Consider the following 13,624-nt stretch of genomic DNA (forward strand, 5'->3'; position numbering starts at 1 on the left):
GGCATGAAGGCAATGCGGGGGTTGGTTAGGGACTTGGGGGGCTGCAGGAAGACGTGAGGGAACCGGGCTGTGCTGTTGGGGTGCCGAGATGGGGCATGGGGGGGCCGGAGTGGAGCAACTGGGGTGCCCAGCGTAGGAGTGGCAGGGCTGGGGGAGGGCATGAGGACAAGGGCAGGAGGGGGGCTAGCCGGGCTGGGGGGCTATGGCGTCATCGGGAGGTACCCCAATGATAGCCCTGTACCCTTGCAGCAGTGACCGCAGCAACATGGAGGCTCTGGGAGACGCTGAAACCCCCACCTCGGAGACCCCCACTTCGACAACCCCCACCGCGAGCACCCCCGCCTCGGACCCCCCCACCGCGAGCACCCCCACCCCCGGCACCCCCACATCGGACACCCCGACCCCCGGCACCCCCACCCCCGGCACCCCCACATCGGACACCCCCACCCCCGGCACCCCCACCACCGACACCCCGAGCCCCGGCACCCCCACCCGCGGTAGCCCCACCCCGGACACCCCCTCTGATCCCCCACGGCCGGGGGAGGGAAGCGGGGAGGCGACGACTTCCCGGGGTGGGGAGGAGGCTCGGGAAGCGGGGGGCGATGGGGGTGACACGGTGGGTGAAGGGAAAAACACGGAGGGGGAAGGGGAGGGTACGGGGGGCTCAGGGGGTTGCGCGGACGGAGAGGCTGCCGGGGACGGCGGGGCAGAAGCGCCCAGGGGTCCCGGGCGCGATGCCCGTGAGGCCGGGGATGGTGCTGGCGAAGCCGAGGCAGGGACAGCCGGGGGCACCGGAGGGGGCACCGAGGAGGGTACCGAAGGAAAAGCGGCGCCGGCAGCAGCTGGCAACTCCCAGCGCCGACAGGTGAGGAGAGGTTGGAAGGGAGGTGGCGGCACAGCCAGGGCAGGACGCGGTGCGGAGGACAGCTGCGGTACGGATGGGGACAGGGTGGCTTTACTGGGCCAGGGTGAGAGTGCCAGGGCCAGGATGACAGTGCCAGGGACATTGTGTGAGTGACACTGACCGTGCTGGCAGTGCCACCCTGCCTGTTCCTTACAGGAACCCACTTGGCTTCAGGACGAGGATGACGAGCTGTGGCCTGAGTTCCCTCCCTGCTCGTCCCCAGAGGGGGCCACCAGCCCCACATCCCCCATGTCCCCTCCGTCCCCCATGTCCCCTACATCCCCCGTGTCCCCTACATCTCCCACGTCCCCTATGTCCCCTACGTCCCCTATGTCCCCAGCATCTCCAGCGTCCCCCACAGGTAAGAGCCATTTGGGCAATGGCACCCGAGTGTTCTGGGGTCACTGCTGCCCCACAGTGTCCATCCTCCCCAAGGGAAAGGACCTTGAGCCCTAGGGGTGCCCGCGGGGGTGTGGGTGCCCTCTTCCAACCCTCTGACCCCTCCTCTCTCCTTGCAGCTGGCACCGCCGAAGACACTGGGGGCAGCAAGAGGTGTGTCCCCACGGGTGGCACCCCAGTACCCCACGGCAGGGATGGCACCACACAGCCCCCTGTTCATGGCTGTCCCACCCGTGTGTGCCTGCAGGGGTGTTCCAGCGGGGGGGACACGGGACAAGGCAGCCCCCGGTGCAGCAGGACAGAGGCTGAAGCTGGAGGGGGCCGGGGGACGGCCGCGAGTGGGGACCCGGGCACAGGGGCGCAGTGCCATCCTGGAGAAGTTCGGAGGGTGAGGGGGGCCTGGCGCCGTGGGGGGGCAGGAGGGGCATTGAGGGAACGGGGGACCCGGCGTCTTGGGGGGGCTACAGGAGAGCCAGGGACAGTGGGCTCCGTGACAGTGGATGGGTCACAGAGCAGTGGGGGTGTTGGAAGGCCATGAGGGAATGGGAGGTACAGGGGAAATTGGGGGGCATGGCAGGGGCATGGGACAGTGGGGGTGTTGGGGGGACACAGGGCAATGGGGTCACTGGTGAACTGGGGCCCTGTGGGGCAATGGTGGTCCAGGGGGGACATGGGGCAATGAGGGAGGGTAGGGGATAGAGGGGGTATTGGGGGGCATGGGGCAATGAGGGGTACAGGGATGAATGGGGGGGTGGGACGAGGCTGTGTGACCATGGGGCAGTAGGCCACTGGGGGCCCAGAGCCACGGGGCAATGGGGTCACAGAGGGGCTGGGGTCCCTATCAGGGACGGGGGTGGTGAGGGATCCCACAGCCCGGGTCCCCCCAGGGCTGCCAAGGGCCCAGCCCCCCACCTGCGGCGCTCAGGGGGCGCCGCCACGGTCAAGACGATGCTGCTGGAGTGGTGCCGCGCCCGCACCCGCGGGTACCCGGTGAGTGCAGGCGGTGGCGGCGGGAGGGTCCGCTGGGGGGCCCGGGGGTGGCCTGACCCCCGTGTCTGCGCAGCACGTGGACGTTCAGAACTTCTCGGGGAGCTGGGGCAGCGGCCTGGCCTTCTGCGCCCTCCTGCACAGCTTCTTCCCCGACGCCTTCGACTTCGCCGCCCTGGAGCCCAACGCCCGCCGGGACAACTTCGCCCTGGCCTTCGCCACCGCCGAGTGCGTGAGCGCAGCGCCGGCCCCTCGGTGCCCCCGGCCACCCCCGGCCCCGGTGACCGCTGTGTCCCTTCCTGCAGGGAGCGGGCGGGCTGTGCCCCCCTGCTGGAGGTGGAGGACATGGTGCGGCTGCCGGTGCCCGACGCCAAGTGCGTGTACACGTACGTGCAGGAGCTGTACCGCTGCCTGGTGGCCAAGGGGCTCGTCAAAACCAAGAAGCGCTGAGAGGGAGGGTCCCCCACAGCTCCCCAGGTGTGCCATCCCCCTCCTCGTCCCCTGCTCTGTCCCCCAGCAGTAAAGGCCGTGGTTCCAGGCGGTGGTGGTCTCGTCTCTGGAGGGAGGAACGCTGGCACCAGGCGAGGGTCTGAGCACTGTCACCAGGTTGGGGCACAGCCCTGGCTCTGCCACTAGGAGGGTGACATCACCCAGGGAGGGCACATGGGGGGCAGCAACTCCCGGAGCCCCCCACCCTCCCAGTGAGGCACCACGGAGCCAGAGCAGGTGATGGAGAGAATTTATTGCCTTATGTGTGGGGGTCGGGGCGCGGCTCAGCGTGGAGCCGGGTGTGTTCCTCTGCCCGGCGCCGGAACTCCTCGGGGCGCTCCTGCAGCTCCCGGGCCACGTCCAGCCGCAGCAGCCGCCGGGGGTCTGGGCCGTCCAGCTGCAGCAGCAGGTCCTCGAGCACTGCAGGGGCAGGGCGGTCAGAGGGGCGCCCACCCCCTGCCCTGTGCCCCTGTCCCTGCCGTGCCCACCTTGGATGGCGCGGGTGGCGGGCTTCCACTCCGCGTGGGTGGTGAGGGGCTGGCAGACGCGGCCCTCGAGGTCCACGCTGGGGTGGTAGATGGGGGTGCGGAGGGTGGCGCAGGGCGGCTCAAACGGGTGGTTGGGGGAGAAGGTCAGCTCGAAGCGGAAGGCACCCGTGTTGTATGGGGGGTTGTTCTGCCGGCATATGGGGGCACCTCAGACCCCTCTGCCGCAGCGTCCATCGCGGGGGGGAGCCCGGTCCAGACCTGATACTCAGTGCCCCCCGTAGAGACTCCCCCCTGCCAGCCCGAGCCCCTCAGGAGGGGAACCTCCACCCAGCGTCCCCAGCCCAGGACCCGCAGCGTCTTCAGAGGGACCCTCTCCAGTTCTGTCCTGAGGGGGACCCTCACTCAGTGAGACAGCCCCGTCTCAAGGGTCACTCCCGGTCCCTCCCATGCCCTCAGGGGTACAGCCTTCCTCAAGCCCGCATGTCCCCCATGCGCAGAGGACCCCCACGGCCCCCGTTCCTCAGGACTCCCCGCAGCCCCCCGTGTCCCCCCGTGCCCTCTCCCCACGCACGGGCAGCAGGAGTCCCCCCCAGCGCCGCACGTTCCCGTCCAGCGTCCGCACGTCGCGGGCCCTCTCCCAGCGCCGCACCTCGTCCAGTTCCTGCGGGCAAGGGATGGGGCAGGTGTGGACGGAGGTGTGTCCCCAGAGACCCCTCCATAGGTTAATCCTCCTCCCAGGACATCCCCTCTCTGGGCGGGGCCACCTGCAGACCCCGCCTTAAAAGGCAGGGTTTATTTACCCGGCACACTTTTATGGATGGGGCCGGCATACTGGACACACCCCTGGGTGGGGCCGCCCCGCCGGGGAAACGAAACTGAAACGTGCCTTGCTATTTATCAACCCCGCACCGGAGACCCTCCACTCCGGTACTGCTTCCCTCTCACCCCGCCACCGGGACCCCCGCCCCGGCACTGACATCCCCAGCACTGCCTCTCCCCGGTACCGAGACCCCCTTACCGGGCACTGACACCCCTCAGCACGGCTTGTCTCGCACCCCGCCACCGGGACCCCCGCCCCGGCACTGACATCCCCAGCACTGCCTCTCCCCGGTACCGGGACTCCTTCACCGGGGGCTGACATTCCCCAGCACCGCCTCTCCCGCACCCCGGCACCGCTATCCCCGCACTGGCACTAACACTCCCCAGAACCCTCTTTCGCATCCCGGTACAGGGACCGCCGCAAGGCGAGCTCGGCTGCCCCCGGCCCCCGCTCCGGTGCGGACACCAGAACCCCCGCGCCGGTACCGCAGCGGCACCGGAGTCCTGGTCCCGTCCCGGTGCCCCCGGTGCCCACCTTGGCGATGCGCCCGGCCATGGTGATCGGTGCCCGGTGCCACGGGGATGGGTTCCTTAGGATCACGCCTCTGAGCGGGCGGGACGAGGTTCTACGGCCGCGCCCCCGGCACGGGTGGGTGGGGACAGATGGGCCGGGGGTGGCCGGCGACCCCCGTCACCGCGGGGCTCCCAGGGCCGGCGGGTGACAGAAAGCCGGAATCCCGTGCAGACGGGTGGCTGACGGGAGCAAAACGGGACGCGGGGCCGCATCCCGGCTGCCTCCGCACCCTCCTGCCCGCCCCCGCATTACCGGCCGTGTCCCAGCTGATTTACGGGAACCTCCTTAATTTTTAACCAGGCAGGGTCGAAGCCGGCCAGATCTCCCGGCGCCGCTGGACACGCAGGAACCGACCCGCCGGGCACCCAGGTGGGCCCGGGGTGCTGCCTCCTCCCACCCCCCACAGCCGGTCCCCCGGGGGGAGACAGAGCGGGGGCACCCCGGGTGGGGATGCACGGGGTGGGGGTACGGGTAGTGCAGGGAGTGAGGGTATGGGGTGCCGGGGTCGGGGATGCTGGGTGTCTGTCCTTGACCTGTGCCCTCCCACCAGCATGTCCATCAAGACATTCTGGCTGCCTCTGGCGTGGCTAGTGGCCACAGCCACGGTCACTGTCACCCCGGTAAGTGTGGCTCAGGGACACGGGCTCCCTGTGCCCAACGCGCCTCTATACGTCCTCATCTGAGTCCCCCACCCAGGTGCCCCATGCCCCCCCTCACACAAGTCCCTGTGCCCAGGTGCTCGCTCTGGAGGCCTCTCCCAGCTGGATGCCACTGCTCAGAGAGCCCCCGACACCGTCTGTGCCCCCTGTGCCCCCTGCTCGTACCCCGGCTCCCTCGCAGGACGTTGGGGCCCCCGTGCTGCCCGTGCCCACCCCCAGCGCTCACCCCGAGAGGCTGCCTGGCTGGGGTGTCACAGATGCCCCCAGCCCCAGTCCCGCATTGCCGGAGGGGGCACTGGAGGGGCTGGACACCACAGCCAGTGGCACCACGGCAGTGCCCACACCCGGCACCAGCGCCCCGCCATGCCCTGGGGACGAGGAGCCGACCGACACCTGCGGGGAGCCCACGGGGGAGCAGCGGGCTGCCGTGGCCGAGGCTCTGGTCACCTTTGCCCTCCGCTTCTACCAGCGCATGGCAGAGGAGGCCGGGCCCGACGCCAACCTGCTCTTCTCGCCCATCAACGTCGCCATGGGGCTCTCGCACCTGCTGCTGGGTGAGGGGCTGCCCGCGGGCACCGGCACCGCCGTGTCACCGCTGTCCCAGAAGGGGCACCTTGATGAGCTTCCCCTGTGCCCGCAGGCGCCCGCGGGGAAACCCAGGAGCGGCTGGCCGCCCTCCTGGCGTACCCTCAGGGGCTGCACTGCGTGCACGGCGCCCTGCAGCAGCTGGCCAGCACGCCGGGCCTCTTCTCGGCCGCCCAGATCTTCCACCACCCAGGTGAGGCGGGCACCGGGTGCCGGTGGGGCGCCGCTGCCCGCTGGGCACCCGGACGGACAGCGAGACCGTGCCGCCCCACAGAGCTGCAGCTCCGGCCCCGCTTCCTCAACGACTCCCTGCGCTTCTACGGCGCCCGCCCGTACGCCCTGAGTGGCAACGAGAGCCTGGACCTGCAGCGCGTCAACGCCTGGGTGCGGGAGGCCAGCAAGGGGCTGCTGCCCTCGCTGCTCTCCACGCTGCCCCCCGAGCCCAGCCTGCTGCTGCTCAGCGCCGTCCACTTGCGCGGTACGGCCCCGCCACCCGCCATCCCTCCGGGCATCCCCCCGGGCATCCCCCGGGCACTGAGCGCTGGGCTGAGGCTGCCCGGTGCGGCCCCCGGTGCTCTCTGCCCCCAGCCGCGGTACCGTGTCCCCACAGCCGCCTGGCGCACGCCGCTGGACCGCAAGAAGACGGTGCTGCTGCCCTTCCTGCGGCCCGGGCAGCGCCCCCGCAAGGTGCCCACCATGACCAGCGCCAAGTACCCGGTGGCCTCCTTCACCGACTCCCGCCTGCGGGTCCAGGTAGCCCCACCCGGTGCTGGGGGGATAATGGCATCATGTCACTCCAGTGGCACTAAGGAGGAGTGCCAGGCTGTGATATAACTCCGGTGGCACTCGGGGAGGATGCCAGGCTGATGTCACTCCCCTGGCACTGAAAGGGGCACAGGCTGTGACCTCACTCCCCTGGGACTTTGAGGGACGCCAGGCTGGCACCCCCCTGGTGGCACCGTGGGGGTGTCGGTCCATGGGGTCTCGCAGTGGCCCTTAGTGGGGGTCTGCCCCACAGGTGGGGCGGCTGGAGCTGAACGGGGGGCTGAGCCTCGTGGTGCTGATGCCGCGGGAGCCCCTGGAGCCTCTGGAGTCCCTGGAGCGGGCGCTGGACCCCGCCACCTTCCTGGCGCTGCTACGGCGGGCGGCCCGCACCACGCCCCGGGCCACCGCGCTGTCCCTGCCCCGCCTGCGCCTCGACCTCGCCCTGGACGTTGTGCCTCTGGTCCACGACATGGGTAAGGACATCTCTAGTGGCACCACGGGGGCTGGCTGGGCCGCGGGGTCACATCGCTCCCTGTGCGGTGACGTTACTCCCTGCGGGACGTCATGGGCCCCTCCCCTGGGGGTCACTTTCCCCAGGGTCCCCAAAGGCCACAATGTCCCCGGTATCCCCTTAGCTTTGGTTTCCCCTGAGGCCCCCCACGCTGCCGTGTCCCAGGTGTCCCCCATGTCCCCAGCGCCCCTAGTGTCCCCTTAGATCCCAGTATCTCCAAATTGTTCCCAGCGGCCCGAACATCCCCCATCTCCCGGTGTTCCCCATATCCCTGAGTGTCCCTTGGCGCCCCCCAGCGTCCCCGCTGTGTCCCCGCGTCTCCTCTGTCCCCATTGTCCCTCGTGTCCCTGCGTCTCCATGTCCCCGTCCTTCTGGTTTTCTCTGGATCCCTCGTGCCCCCGGGTTCCCTCGGTGTCCCCTCCGTCCCTGGTGTCCCCTCGGCCCCCGCTGTCCCCGTGTTCCGCGGGAGTGGCGCTGAGGCCGGCTGCCGCAGACTTCGGGCTGTTCCTGGACGCGGAGCTGTGCGGGCTGGCGCGGGGCCCGGCCGCGGTGGACACGGCGCGGCACCGGGCGGTGCTGGCGCTGGACGAGGCCGGCGTGGAGGCGGCGGCGGCCATGGCCACCTCGGTGGCACGCTCGGCCCTGGTGCTGGAGGCCCTGCGCCCCTTCCTCTTCGTCCTCTGGCACAACACCGGCGACTTCCCCGTCTTCATGGGCCGTCTCAGCGACCCCCAGCCCTGACTCTGATCCTCCTGTCCCTGTCCTCCCTTCGCCCATCCCTCTATCCTTCCCTCCAGCCTCCTCCTCTCCCTGCTTCCCTCCTTCCTTCTCTCCTTTACCCCTTTCCTCTCTCCTCTCCTCCCATCCTTCCTTCCCTTGTCCTTCCTCCCTTCCTTCATCCCTTCCTCTCCCTCTCCCCTCCCTCTCCCTCTCCCCCCCTCTCCTTCACACTCCCCAGGGCACCAGGGGTCCCTGCTCCTCCCGTGCCTCAGTTTCCCCGCCAGCTCGGGGTCCCAATAAATGCACCAAACACCTCCTGCCTCCTGCGTGTGAGGAGGGGAAGGGACAGGCTGGGGCCACCAGGGGCCCCCGCTCTGTGCCAGGGTGAGCCAGGGTGGTGGCAGGGCAGGGGGCAGGTGACAACAAGCACCTTCCTAAAAAAAAAAAAAAAAGAGCCTTTATTGTCCTAGAAAAGCCCCGCGACCCCCCGGCTGGTGCCACCCGGGGGGCACCGGGGGGCGCAGGGAAGGTGCCAAGGAGGGGGTCACCCAGTGCTGCCCCAGGTGCCCCCCAGTCCCAGCTGCGCCCCTGCCTCAGTCCCAGCCGTTCTCCTTCACCATGTGCGACATCTCGATGATGAACTTTCCCTCCTTGTACTTCTGGCTGCTCTCGAACGCCTGCTCCTGAGGGGGGACACAGTGTCACCCCCCTGTGTCCCCACGGGCACTGCCCTCCCCAGGCCTTGGGGGTGTCCCCAGCAAAGGGTTGGGGTGCCCAGGGCAGGGGCCCCCGGGCAGTGCCCGCAGCAGGTGGGGGTCCCAGCTGGGGGGCACTCACGTATTTCCAGCCCAGGGTGGTATTGCAGCTCTGGCAGAAGATGTCGGCCACCGAGTGCAGCCCCGTCAGCAGAAGGCGCTGCTCAGCCGGGCCGCAGCCCACGTTCACCCTGCACCGAGAGCGGGGCTACCACGGGCTCGGCACATTCGGCCCGGGGATCCCCGGGCTCCCCCTCCCCACTGCCAGCCCCGGTGCCCCCGGTACTCACACGGAGTTGAACAGGTAGGCACGGCCGTGGCTGCCCTGGAAGGACTGTGGGGACACGGCGAGTGTCACCGGTGGGGCCCCACGTCCCCGGCAGCCCTCCCTCCACGTCCTGCTCCCATCCCGCTGCACTGCCACCGGCCTGGGGACACCGCAGGGTGACACCTGCCAACTCGGGGACACTGAGGGGAGGACGGTCACCTCCGTGGGCGCACCATACGGGTCACCTGCCACCGCCAGGACACCGCGCCATGGCGGGTATGATGCTTCCTGCCTTGGGGCAATACTGGCCACCGTGGGAACGTCCTCTTCTCGGGACACCACAGGGGGAGCACTCACCACCCTGAGGACACCACAGGGGGACACTTGGGGCACCGTGGGGAGAAACTCAGCGCTCTGGGGACACGGCGAAGGGACACCCGCTGTCCTAGGACCCCCCCGGGGACGCGGCGAGGGGGACTCCCGCTGTCGCAGCAGACGAGGGACGGTGCCCACCCAGCCCGGGGGTGGCGGTGGCACCTTGGAGATGAGCTCCTCGTGGCGGGCCAGGTGCGCCCGGCAGTGCACGCAGCTGTAGGTGCGGTGAGAGCGCGGTAGGTAACTGCGGAAGGTGCGCGGCGGCAGGCGGGCGGCGGGCGGCAGGCGGCGGCGGCCCGGGGGCGGCATGGCCGGGGGCAGCGCCCCGGGGGGCACCCCGCAGCCCCCGCACAGCCGCTCGCAGGGGAAGCAGCGCAGCAGCGCGCCCAGAGCCGCCGTCCCGCCCGGCCGGGCTCGGGGGGCTCCGCCGGGGGCCCCCGGCAGAAGGAGGCGGAAAAGGGGGGCGGCCTGCGAAGGGGGGAGGGGGCGGTAAGGGGGGGACCCCTCCTCAGCCTCCCAGGTCTGGGCGCTCCGCCAACGGAGCCGACTGAGAGCGGGCGGCTCATTGCAGGAGTGACACCGGGACAGCGGGGACACCGGGACGGCCGGGACGGCCCGGGGGGCCCGAGGGACTGGGGAGGGGGGGCGTCCCAAACTAGTTCTGGGGTCACTTCTCGAAGCGTGGGGGAGTCCCTGGGGAGTAGGGGGATCCCCGGGGAGGTGATGGGGGTCCTGAGGGGGAAAACTGCGGGTACCGAGCGGGGGTAATGGGGAACCGGGGGAAGGATGGTGGGATTCCCGACGGGAGTTGGTGGGGGTCCTCACGGCGGTGATGAGGTTCCAAGGTGCGATGATGGGGGTCCCAAGGGGCAGGTTGGGGGTTCCGGGAGGGGTGCGGGGGTCCCCGGGAGGCGGGAGGGTGCTGGGAGGGATGTTTGCGGTGGCGGTGAAGGAGGACAGGGATGTCGCCGTGGGGGGGGGGCGGGGCAATGTCAGCAGCATTGCGGGACACGACGGGGGGCTCGATGAGGCTCGATGAGGGGTCTCGGGGGGACACGATGGGGGGGTACCGGGTTCCGTGGCTTCCCGGGGGCCGGGGCCGCTCACCGCCCGCCGCTGTCCCCGCCGCCGCCGCTGCCGCTGTCGCCGCTGTCCCCGGGGCGGGCGCGGGGGGGCCCTGCGTGCCCGGGAGCCGCATCACAGCACCGTGACTCATCCCGCGGCCGTGACGTCACCGCCCTCCACCGCCGCCGTGACGTCACCGCCCGGCCCTCCGACGTCAGCCCGGCCGCCGGGGATGCGATGCGGCCGCCGGGGCACCTCCCGCTCCCCCACGGCCCCGAGGCTACCCCGTCCCTCCGGCCCCCCTGTCCCCCGTGTCCCCCCCGCCGTGTCCCCGTGTTCTGCCTTGTCCCCAGTGTCCCTCCGTGTGTCCCCGTCCCCCTCTCCCCTCATGTCCCCCGTGTCACCCCTGTGAGATGTAAATCAGGCGGGGGGGCGGGACTGCGTGTCAATGTCGTGCGAACATCATGCAAACGATCCCGGGACTCATCCCGAGGGATCGGGGGGAGGGAGGGGAGAGGGGGAGCCCCACTGTAATGAGATGCAAACTCGAGGAGGGGCCGCGGGTGATATGCAAATGAGATGCAAACGAGCCGCGGGAACCGGTCAGGACACGCCTCCTCCCCACGTGACGCCAGAATCCCACGTGATCCAGGCCACCTGCGCTCCCGGCGCGCCGCTCTGACGTCACTTCCGTCGCGTCCGCGGCTGCCGTGGGACACCGGGCCCGGGACCCCCGCGTCGCCGTCATGGCGGACGATGGCGGTGAGGAGAAGAAGCAAGTGGCCAAGTTCGAGCTGGAGCGGGAGACGGAGCTGCGGTTCGAGGTGGAGGCGGGGCAGACGGTACAGCTGGAGCTGCTGACCGGCATGGCCGAAGTGTTCGGCACCGAGCTCACCCGCAACAAGAAGTTCACGTTCGACGCGGGCGCCAAGGTGGCCGTGTTCACGTGGCACGGCTGTACCGTGCAGCTCAGCGGCCGCACCGAGGTGGCCTACGTTTCGCGGGACACGCCGATGCTGCTGTACCTGAACACGCACACGGCTCTGGAGCAGATGCGGCGCCAGGCCGAGCGGGAGGACGAGCGCGGGCCCCGCGTCATGGTGGTGGGGCCCACCGACGTGGGCAAGACCACCGTGTGCCGCCTGCTGCTCAACTACGCCGTGCGCCTGGGCCGCCGGCCCACCTTTGTGGAGCTGGACGTGGGGCAGGGCTCGGTGTCCATCCCCGGCACCATGGGCGCGCTGTACATCGAGCGCCCGGCCGACGTAGAGGAGGGCTTCTCCCTGCAGGCCCCCCTCGTCTACCACTTCGGCTCCACCACGCCCGGCACCAACATCAAGCTCTACAACAAGGTGAGCACAGGGGGCTCGGCCCGGGTTGGGTCTGTACCCGGAGTTCCCCAGGCTTTCCCTGCGGGGTGTCTGGATCCCCGGGGTGCTGTCTGGGGACAGCAGAACGCGTTTAAAACAGCCTCGTGCACGGCCAGTCACCCCTTCCCAGCTATGGGATGAGATAGGAGGACACAGAGTTGATGTAGGGAGCTGGAGCACCTCTCCTGTGGAGGCGGGTTGGGAGAGGTGGGGCAGTTCAGCCTGGAGGAGGAAAGTTTGTGCCCTGACCTCAGAGCAGCCTTTTCCACCCTGAGAGCCTACGGGGAAGCTGGAGAGGGATTCTTGTCAGGATCTGGAGTGATAGGGTGGGGTAGAATGGGTTCACAGTGAGAGGAGAAGTTTAGGCTGGATATTGGGAAGAAATTCTTTTAGTGGAGGATGGTGAGGCCCTTCAGGGTTGCCCGGAGAGGCTGTGGCTGCCCCGTCCCTGGAAATGCCCCAGGCCAGGCTGGATGGGGTTTGGAGGAACCTGGGCTGGTGGAAGGTGTCCCTGCCATAGGGAACTGGATGGGCTTTAACATCTATTCCAAGCCAGACCGTTCTACAGTTCCACAATTTTGGGTGGCCGCCCAGAATGGAGGCCTTGAGGGTTCTGAAGGAGCTGGGGACAGCACTGGGGACGGCGTGGGGACACGGGTGCCTGGGTGTGACCCCTCCTCCCACAGATCACGTCGTGCCTGGCCGACGTCTTCAACCAGCGCTGCGAGGTGAACCGGCGGGCGTCGGTGAGCGGCTGCGTCATCAACACCTGCGGCTGGGTCAAGAGCTCGGGCTACCAGGCGCTGGTGCACGCCGCCTCCGCCTTCGAGGTGGATGTGGTGGTGGTGCTGGACCAGGAGCGCCTCTACAATGAGCTCAAGCGGGACCTGCCCCACTTTGTGCGCACCGTGCTGCTGCCCAAGTCCGGCGGCGTGGTGGAGCGCTCCAAGGACTTCCGCCGGGAATGCCGGGACGAGCGCATCCGTGAGTACTTCTACGGCTTCCGCGGCTGCTTCTACCCCCACGCCTTCGACGTCAAGTTCTCCGACGTCAAGATCTACAAGGTGGGCGCGCCCACCATCCCGGACTCGTGCCTTCCGCTGGGAATGTCGCAGGAGGACAACCAGCTGAAGCTGGTGCCGGTGACGCCGGGGCGGGACATGGTGCACCACCTGCTGAGCGTCAGCACCGCCGACAGCCCCGACGACAACATCTCCGAGACCAGCGTGGCCGGCTTCATCGTGGTCACCGGCGTGGACCTGGAGCGCCAGGTCTTCACCGTGCTGTCCCCGGCCCCACGCCCCCTTCCCAAGAACTTCCTGCTCATCATGGACATTCGCTTCATGGACCTCAAGTAGGGGAGGGGTGGGATGTGCCCCCTGTCTCCTCCTCCCTGTGCCCCCCCCTTGTCCCCACGGTGCGGTGTGACCCTGGTGCAGCTCCCGCCCTTCGGTTTTATACTTTTTGTACAATTTGCTATTAAATCTGGAAGGCTTTGCCGCTGGTGAGCGTCTGCTGAGGGTAGGGGGATCCCCGAGGGAAGCGGGGATTACCGGCTCCGGGCTCCCCCCGCGCCTGGAGTGCGCAGCGCCCGGTCCCGGCCGCCCTCCGAGTGCCCCCTCCGGCCCCCGGTGTGGTACGTCCCGCGCACGCGCCGAGGCTCCGGCTGTGGCCCTGCCCACCGCGGCGTGAGCGCGCCCGCCCGCTCCGCGGCCCTGCGCATGCGTGCCGCGGGTGCCGGGGCGGGCCCGCGGGAGGCGGCCAATGGAGGCGCGCGGGGGGGCGCGGTGCGCACGCGCGCGCGTGACGTCCCGCCCGCCGCAGCCGCCGCCGCCGTCCGTGCCCGGAGCCGCCGCCGCGCGCGGCCTCCTGCCGGTGAGTCACGTGAGCC

At 69.8% G+C, this 13,624-nt stretch overlaps 5 protein-coding genes across 8 annotated transcripts; 3 read left to right on the plus strand and 2 right to left on the minus strand.

Annotated features, from left to right (window-relative positions):
• The first annotated feature begins 202 nt into the window (after positions 1 to 202).
• SMTNL1 (smoothelin like 1) lies at positions 203 to 2,811 on the plus strand. The gene is made up of 7 exons (XM_050974697.1): positions 203 to 865; positions 1,061 to 1,265; positions 1,423 to 1,456; positions 1,551 to 1,691; positions 2,191 to 2,293; positions 2,367 to 2,518; positions 2,596 to 2,811. Exons 1-7 carry the CDS (start codon positions 203 to 205, stop codon positions 2,738 to 2,740), a joined length of 1,443 nt encoding a protein of 480 aa, XP_050830654.1. The 3' UTR covers positions 2,741 to 2,811.
• Positions 2,812 to 3,013: 202 nt separating this feature from the next.
• Positions 3,014 to 4,751, minus strand: UBE2L6 (ubiquitin conjugating enzyme E2 L6). Of its 2 annotated transcripts, none has more exons than XM_030227813.2 (4): positions 4,622 to 4,751; positions 3,839 to 3,928; positions 3,268 to 3,454; positions 3,014 to 3,199 (listed from the first exon to the last, which is right to left on the minus strand). In XM_030227813.2, exons 1-4 carry the CDS (start codon positions 4,640 to 4,642, stop codon positions 3,039 to 3,041), a joined length of 459 nt encoding a protein of 152 aa, XP_030083673.1. In that variant the 5' UTR covers positions 4,643 to 4,751; the 3' UTR covers positions 3,014 to 3,038. The 2 variants fall into 2 exon arrangements, with proteins under 2 accessions (XP_030083673.1, XP_030083674.1); XM_030227814.2 differs by having other exon boundaries at positions 3,264 to 3,454.
• Positions 3,937 to 8,214, plus strand: SERPING1 (serpin family G member 1). Of its 2 annotated transcripts, XM_050975250.1 has the most exons (10): positions 3,937 to 4,194; positions 4,499 to 4,735; positions 4,961 to 5,029; positions 5,211 to 5,280; positions 5,396 to 5,873; positions 5,960 to 6,097; positions 6,179 to 6,382; positions 6,515 to 6,657; positions 6,923 to 7,142; positions 7,674 to 8,214. In XM_050975250.1, the coding sequence occupies exons 1-10, from the start codon at positions 4,085 to 4,087 to the stop codon at positions 7,919 to 7,921; spliced, it is 1,917 nt and encodes a 638-aa protein (XP_050831207.1). In that variant the 5' UTR covers positions 3,937 to 4,084; the 3' UTR covers positions 7,922 to 8,214. The 2 variants fall into 2 exon arrangements, with proteins under 2 accessions (XP_050831207.1, XP_050831208.1); XM_050975251.1 differs by lacking the exon at positions 4,499 to 4,735 and having other exon boundaries at positions 3,940 to 4,194.
• On the minus strand, positions 7,978 to 10,427 carry YPEL4 (yippee like 4). Of its 2 annotated transcripts, XM_050975253.1 has the most exons (4): positions 9,461 to 10,427; positions 8,946 to 8,989; positions 8,738 to 8,846; positions 7,978 to 8,583 (listed from the first exon to the last, which is right to left on the minus strand). In XM_050975253.1, exons 1-4 carry the CDS (start codon positions 10,298 to 10,300, stop codon positions 8,494 to 8,496), a joined length of 1,083 nt encoding a protein of 360 aa, XP_050831210.1. In that variant the 5' UTR covers positions 10,301 to 10,427; the 3' UTR covers positions 7,978 to 8,493. The 2 variants fall into 2 exon arrangements, with proteins under 2 accessions (XP_050831210.1, XP_050831209.1); XM_050975252.1 differs by having other exon boundaries at positions 8,946 to 10,426.
• Positions 10,428 to 10,691: 264 nt separating this feature from the next.
• On the plus strand, positions 10,692 to 13,230 carry CLP1 (cleavage factor polyribonucleotide kinase subunit 1). Its single transcript, XM_009097120.4, has 2 exons — positions 10,692 to 11,715; positions 12,420 to 13,230. The coding sequence occupies exons 1-2, from the start codon at positions 11,110 to 11,112 to the stop codon at positions 13,089 to 13,091; spliced, it is 1,278 nt and encodes a 425-aa protein (XP_009095368.1). The 5' UTR covers positions 10,692 to 11,109; the 3' UTR covers positions 13,092 to 13,230.
• The last annotated feature ends 394 nt before the right edge of the window (positions 13,231 to 13,624 follow it).

The sequence above is a fragment of the Serinus canaria genome, chromosome 5, assembly GCF_022539315.1.
Source record: "Serinus canaria isolate serCan28SL12 chromosome 5, serCan2020, whole genome shotgun sequence".
Classification (NCBI taxonomy): domain Eukaryota; kingdom Metazoa; phylum Chordata; class Aves; order Passeriformes; family Fringillidae; genus Serinus; species Serinus canaria.

Coding starts and splice junctions, on each gene's coding strand:
- SMTNL1 (XM_050974697.1), top strand. CDS start 203: ATGGCGTCATCGGGAGGTACCCCAATGATAGCCCTGTACCCTTGCAGC. Junction 1,692..2,190: donor ATCCTGGAGAAGTTCGGAGG/GTGAGGGGGGCC, acceptor GGGTCCCCCCAG/GGCTGCCAAGGGCCCAGCCC. Junction 2,519..2,595: donor CTGGCCTTCGCCACCGCCGA/GTGCGTGAGCGC, acceptor CCCTTCCTGCAG/GGAGCGGGCGGGCTGTGCCC.
- SERPING1 (XM_050975250.1), top strand. CDS start 4,085: ATGGGGCCGGCATACTGGACACACCCCTGGGTGGGGCCGCCCCGCCGG. Junction 4,195..4,498: donor ACCGGAGACCCTCCACTCCG/GTACTGCTTCCC, acceptor ATCCCGGTACAG/GGACCGCCGCAAGGCGAGCT. Junction 5,874..5,959: donor GCTCTCGCACCTGCTGCTGG/GTGAGGGGCTGC, acceptor CTGTGCCCGCAG/GCGCCCGCGGGGAAACCCAG.
- UBE2L6 (XM_030227813.2), bottom strand. CDS start 4,642: ATGGCCGGGCGCATCGCCAAG. Junction 3,929..4,621: donor TGGCCGGGCGCATCGCCAAG/GTGGGCACCGGG, acceptor CCTTGCCCGCAG/GAACTGGACGAGGTGCGGCG. Junction 3,455..3,838: donor GGGGGGGACTCCTGCTGCCC/GTGCGTGGGGAG, acceptor ATATGCCGGCAG/AACAACCCCCCATACAACAC.
- YPEL4 (XM_050975252.1), bottom strand. CDS start 10,300: ATGCTGCTGACATTGCCCCGCCCCCCCCCCACGGCGACATCCCTGTCC. Junction 8,847..8,945: donor GCCTACCTGTTCAACTCCGT/GTGAGTACCGGG, acceptor CTCTCGGTGCAG/GGTGAACGTGGGCTGCGGCC. Junction 8,584..8,737: donor CCACCCTGGGCTGGAAATAC/GTGAGTGCCCCC, acceptor GTCCCCCCTCAG/GAGCAGGCGTTCGAGAGCAG.
- CLP1 (XM_009097120.4), top strand. CDS start 11,110: ATGGCGGACGATGGCGGTGAGGAGAAGAAGCAAGTGGCCAAGTTCGAG. Junction 11,716..12,419: donor ACATCAAGCTCTACAACAAG/GTGAGCACAGGG, acceptor CTCCTCCCACAG/ATCACGTCGTGCCTGGCCGA.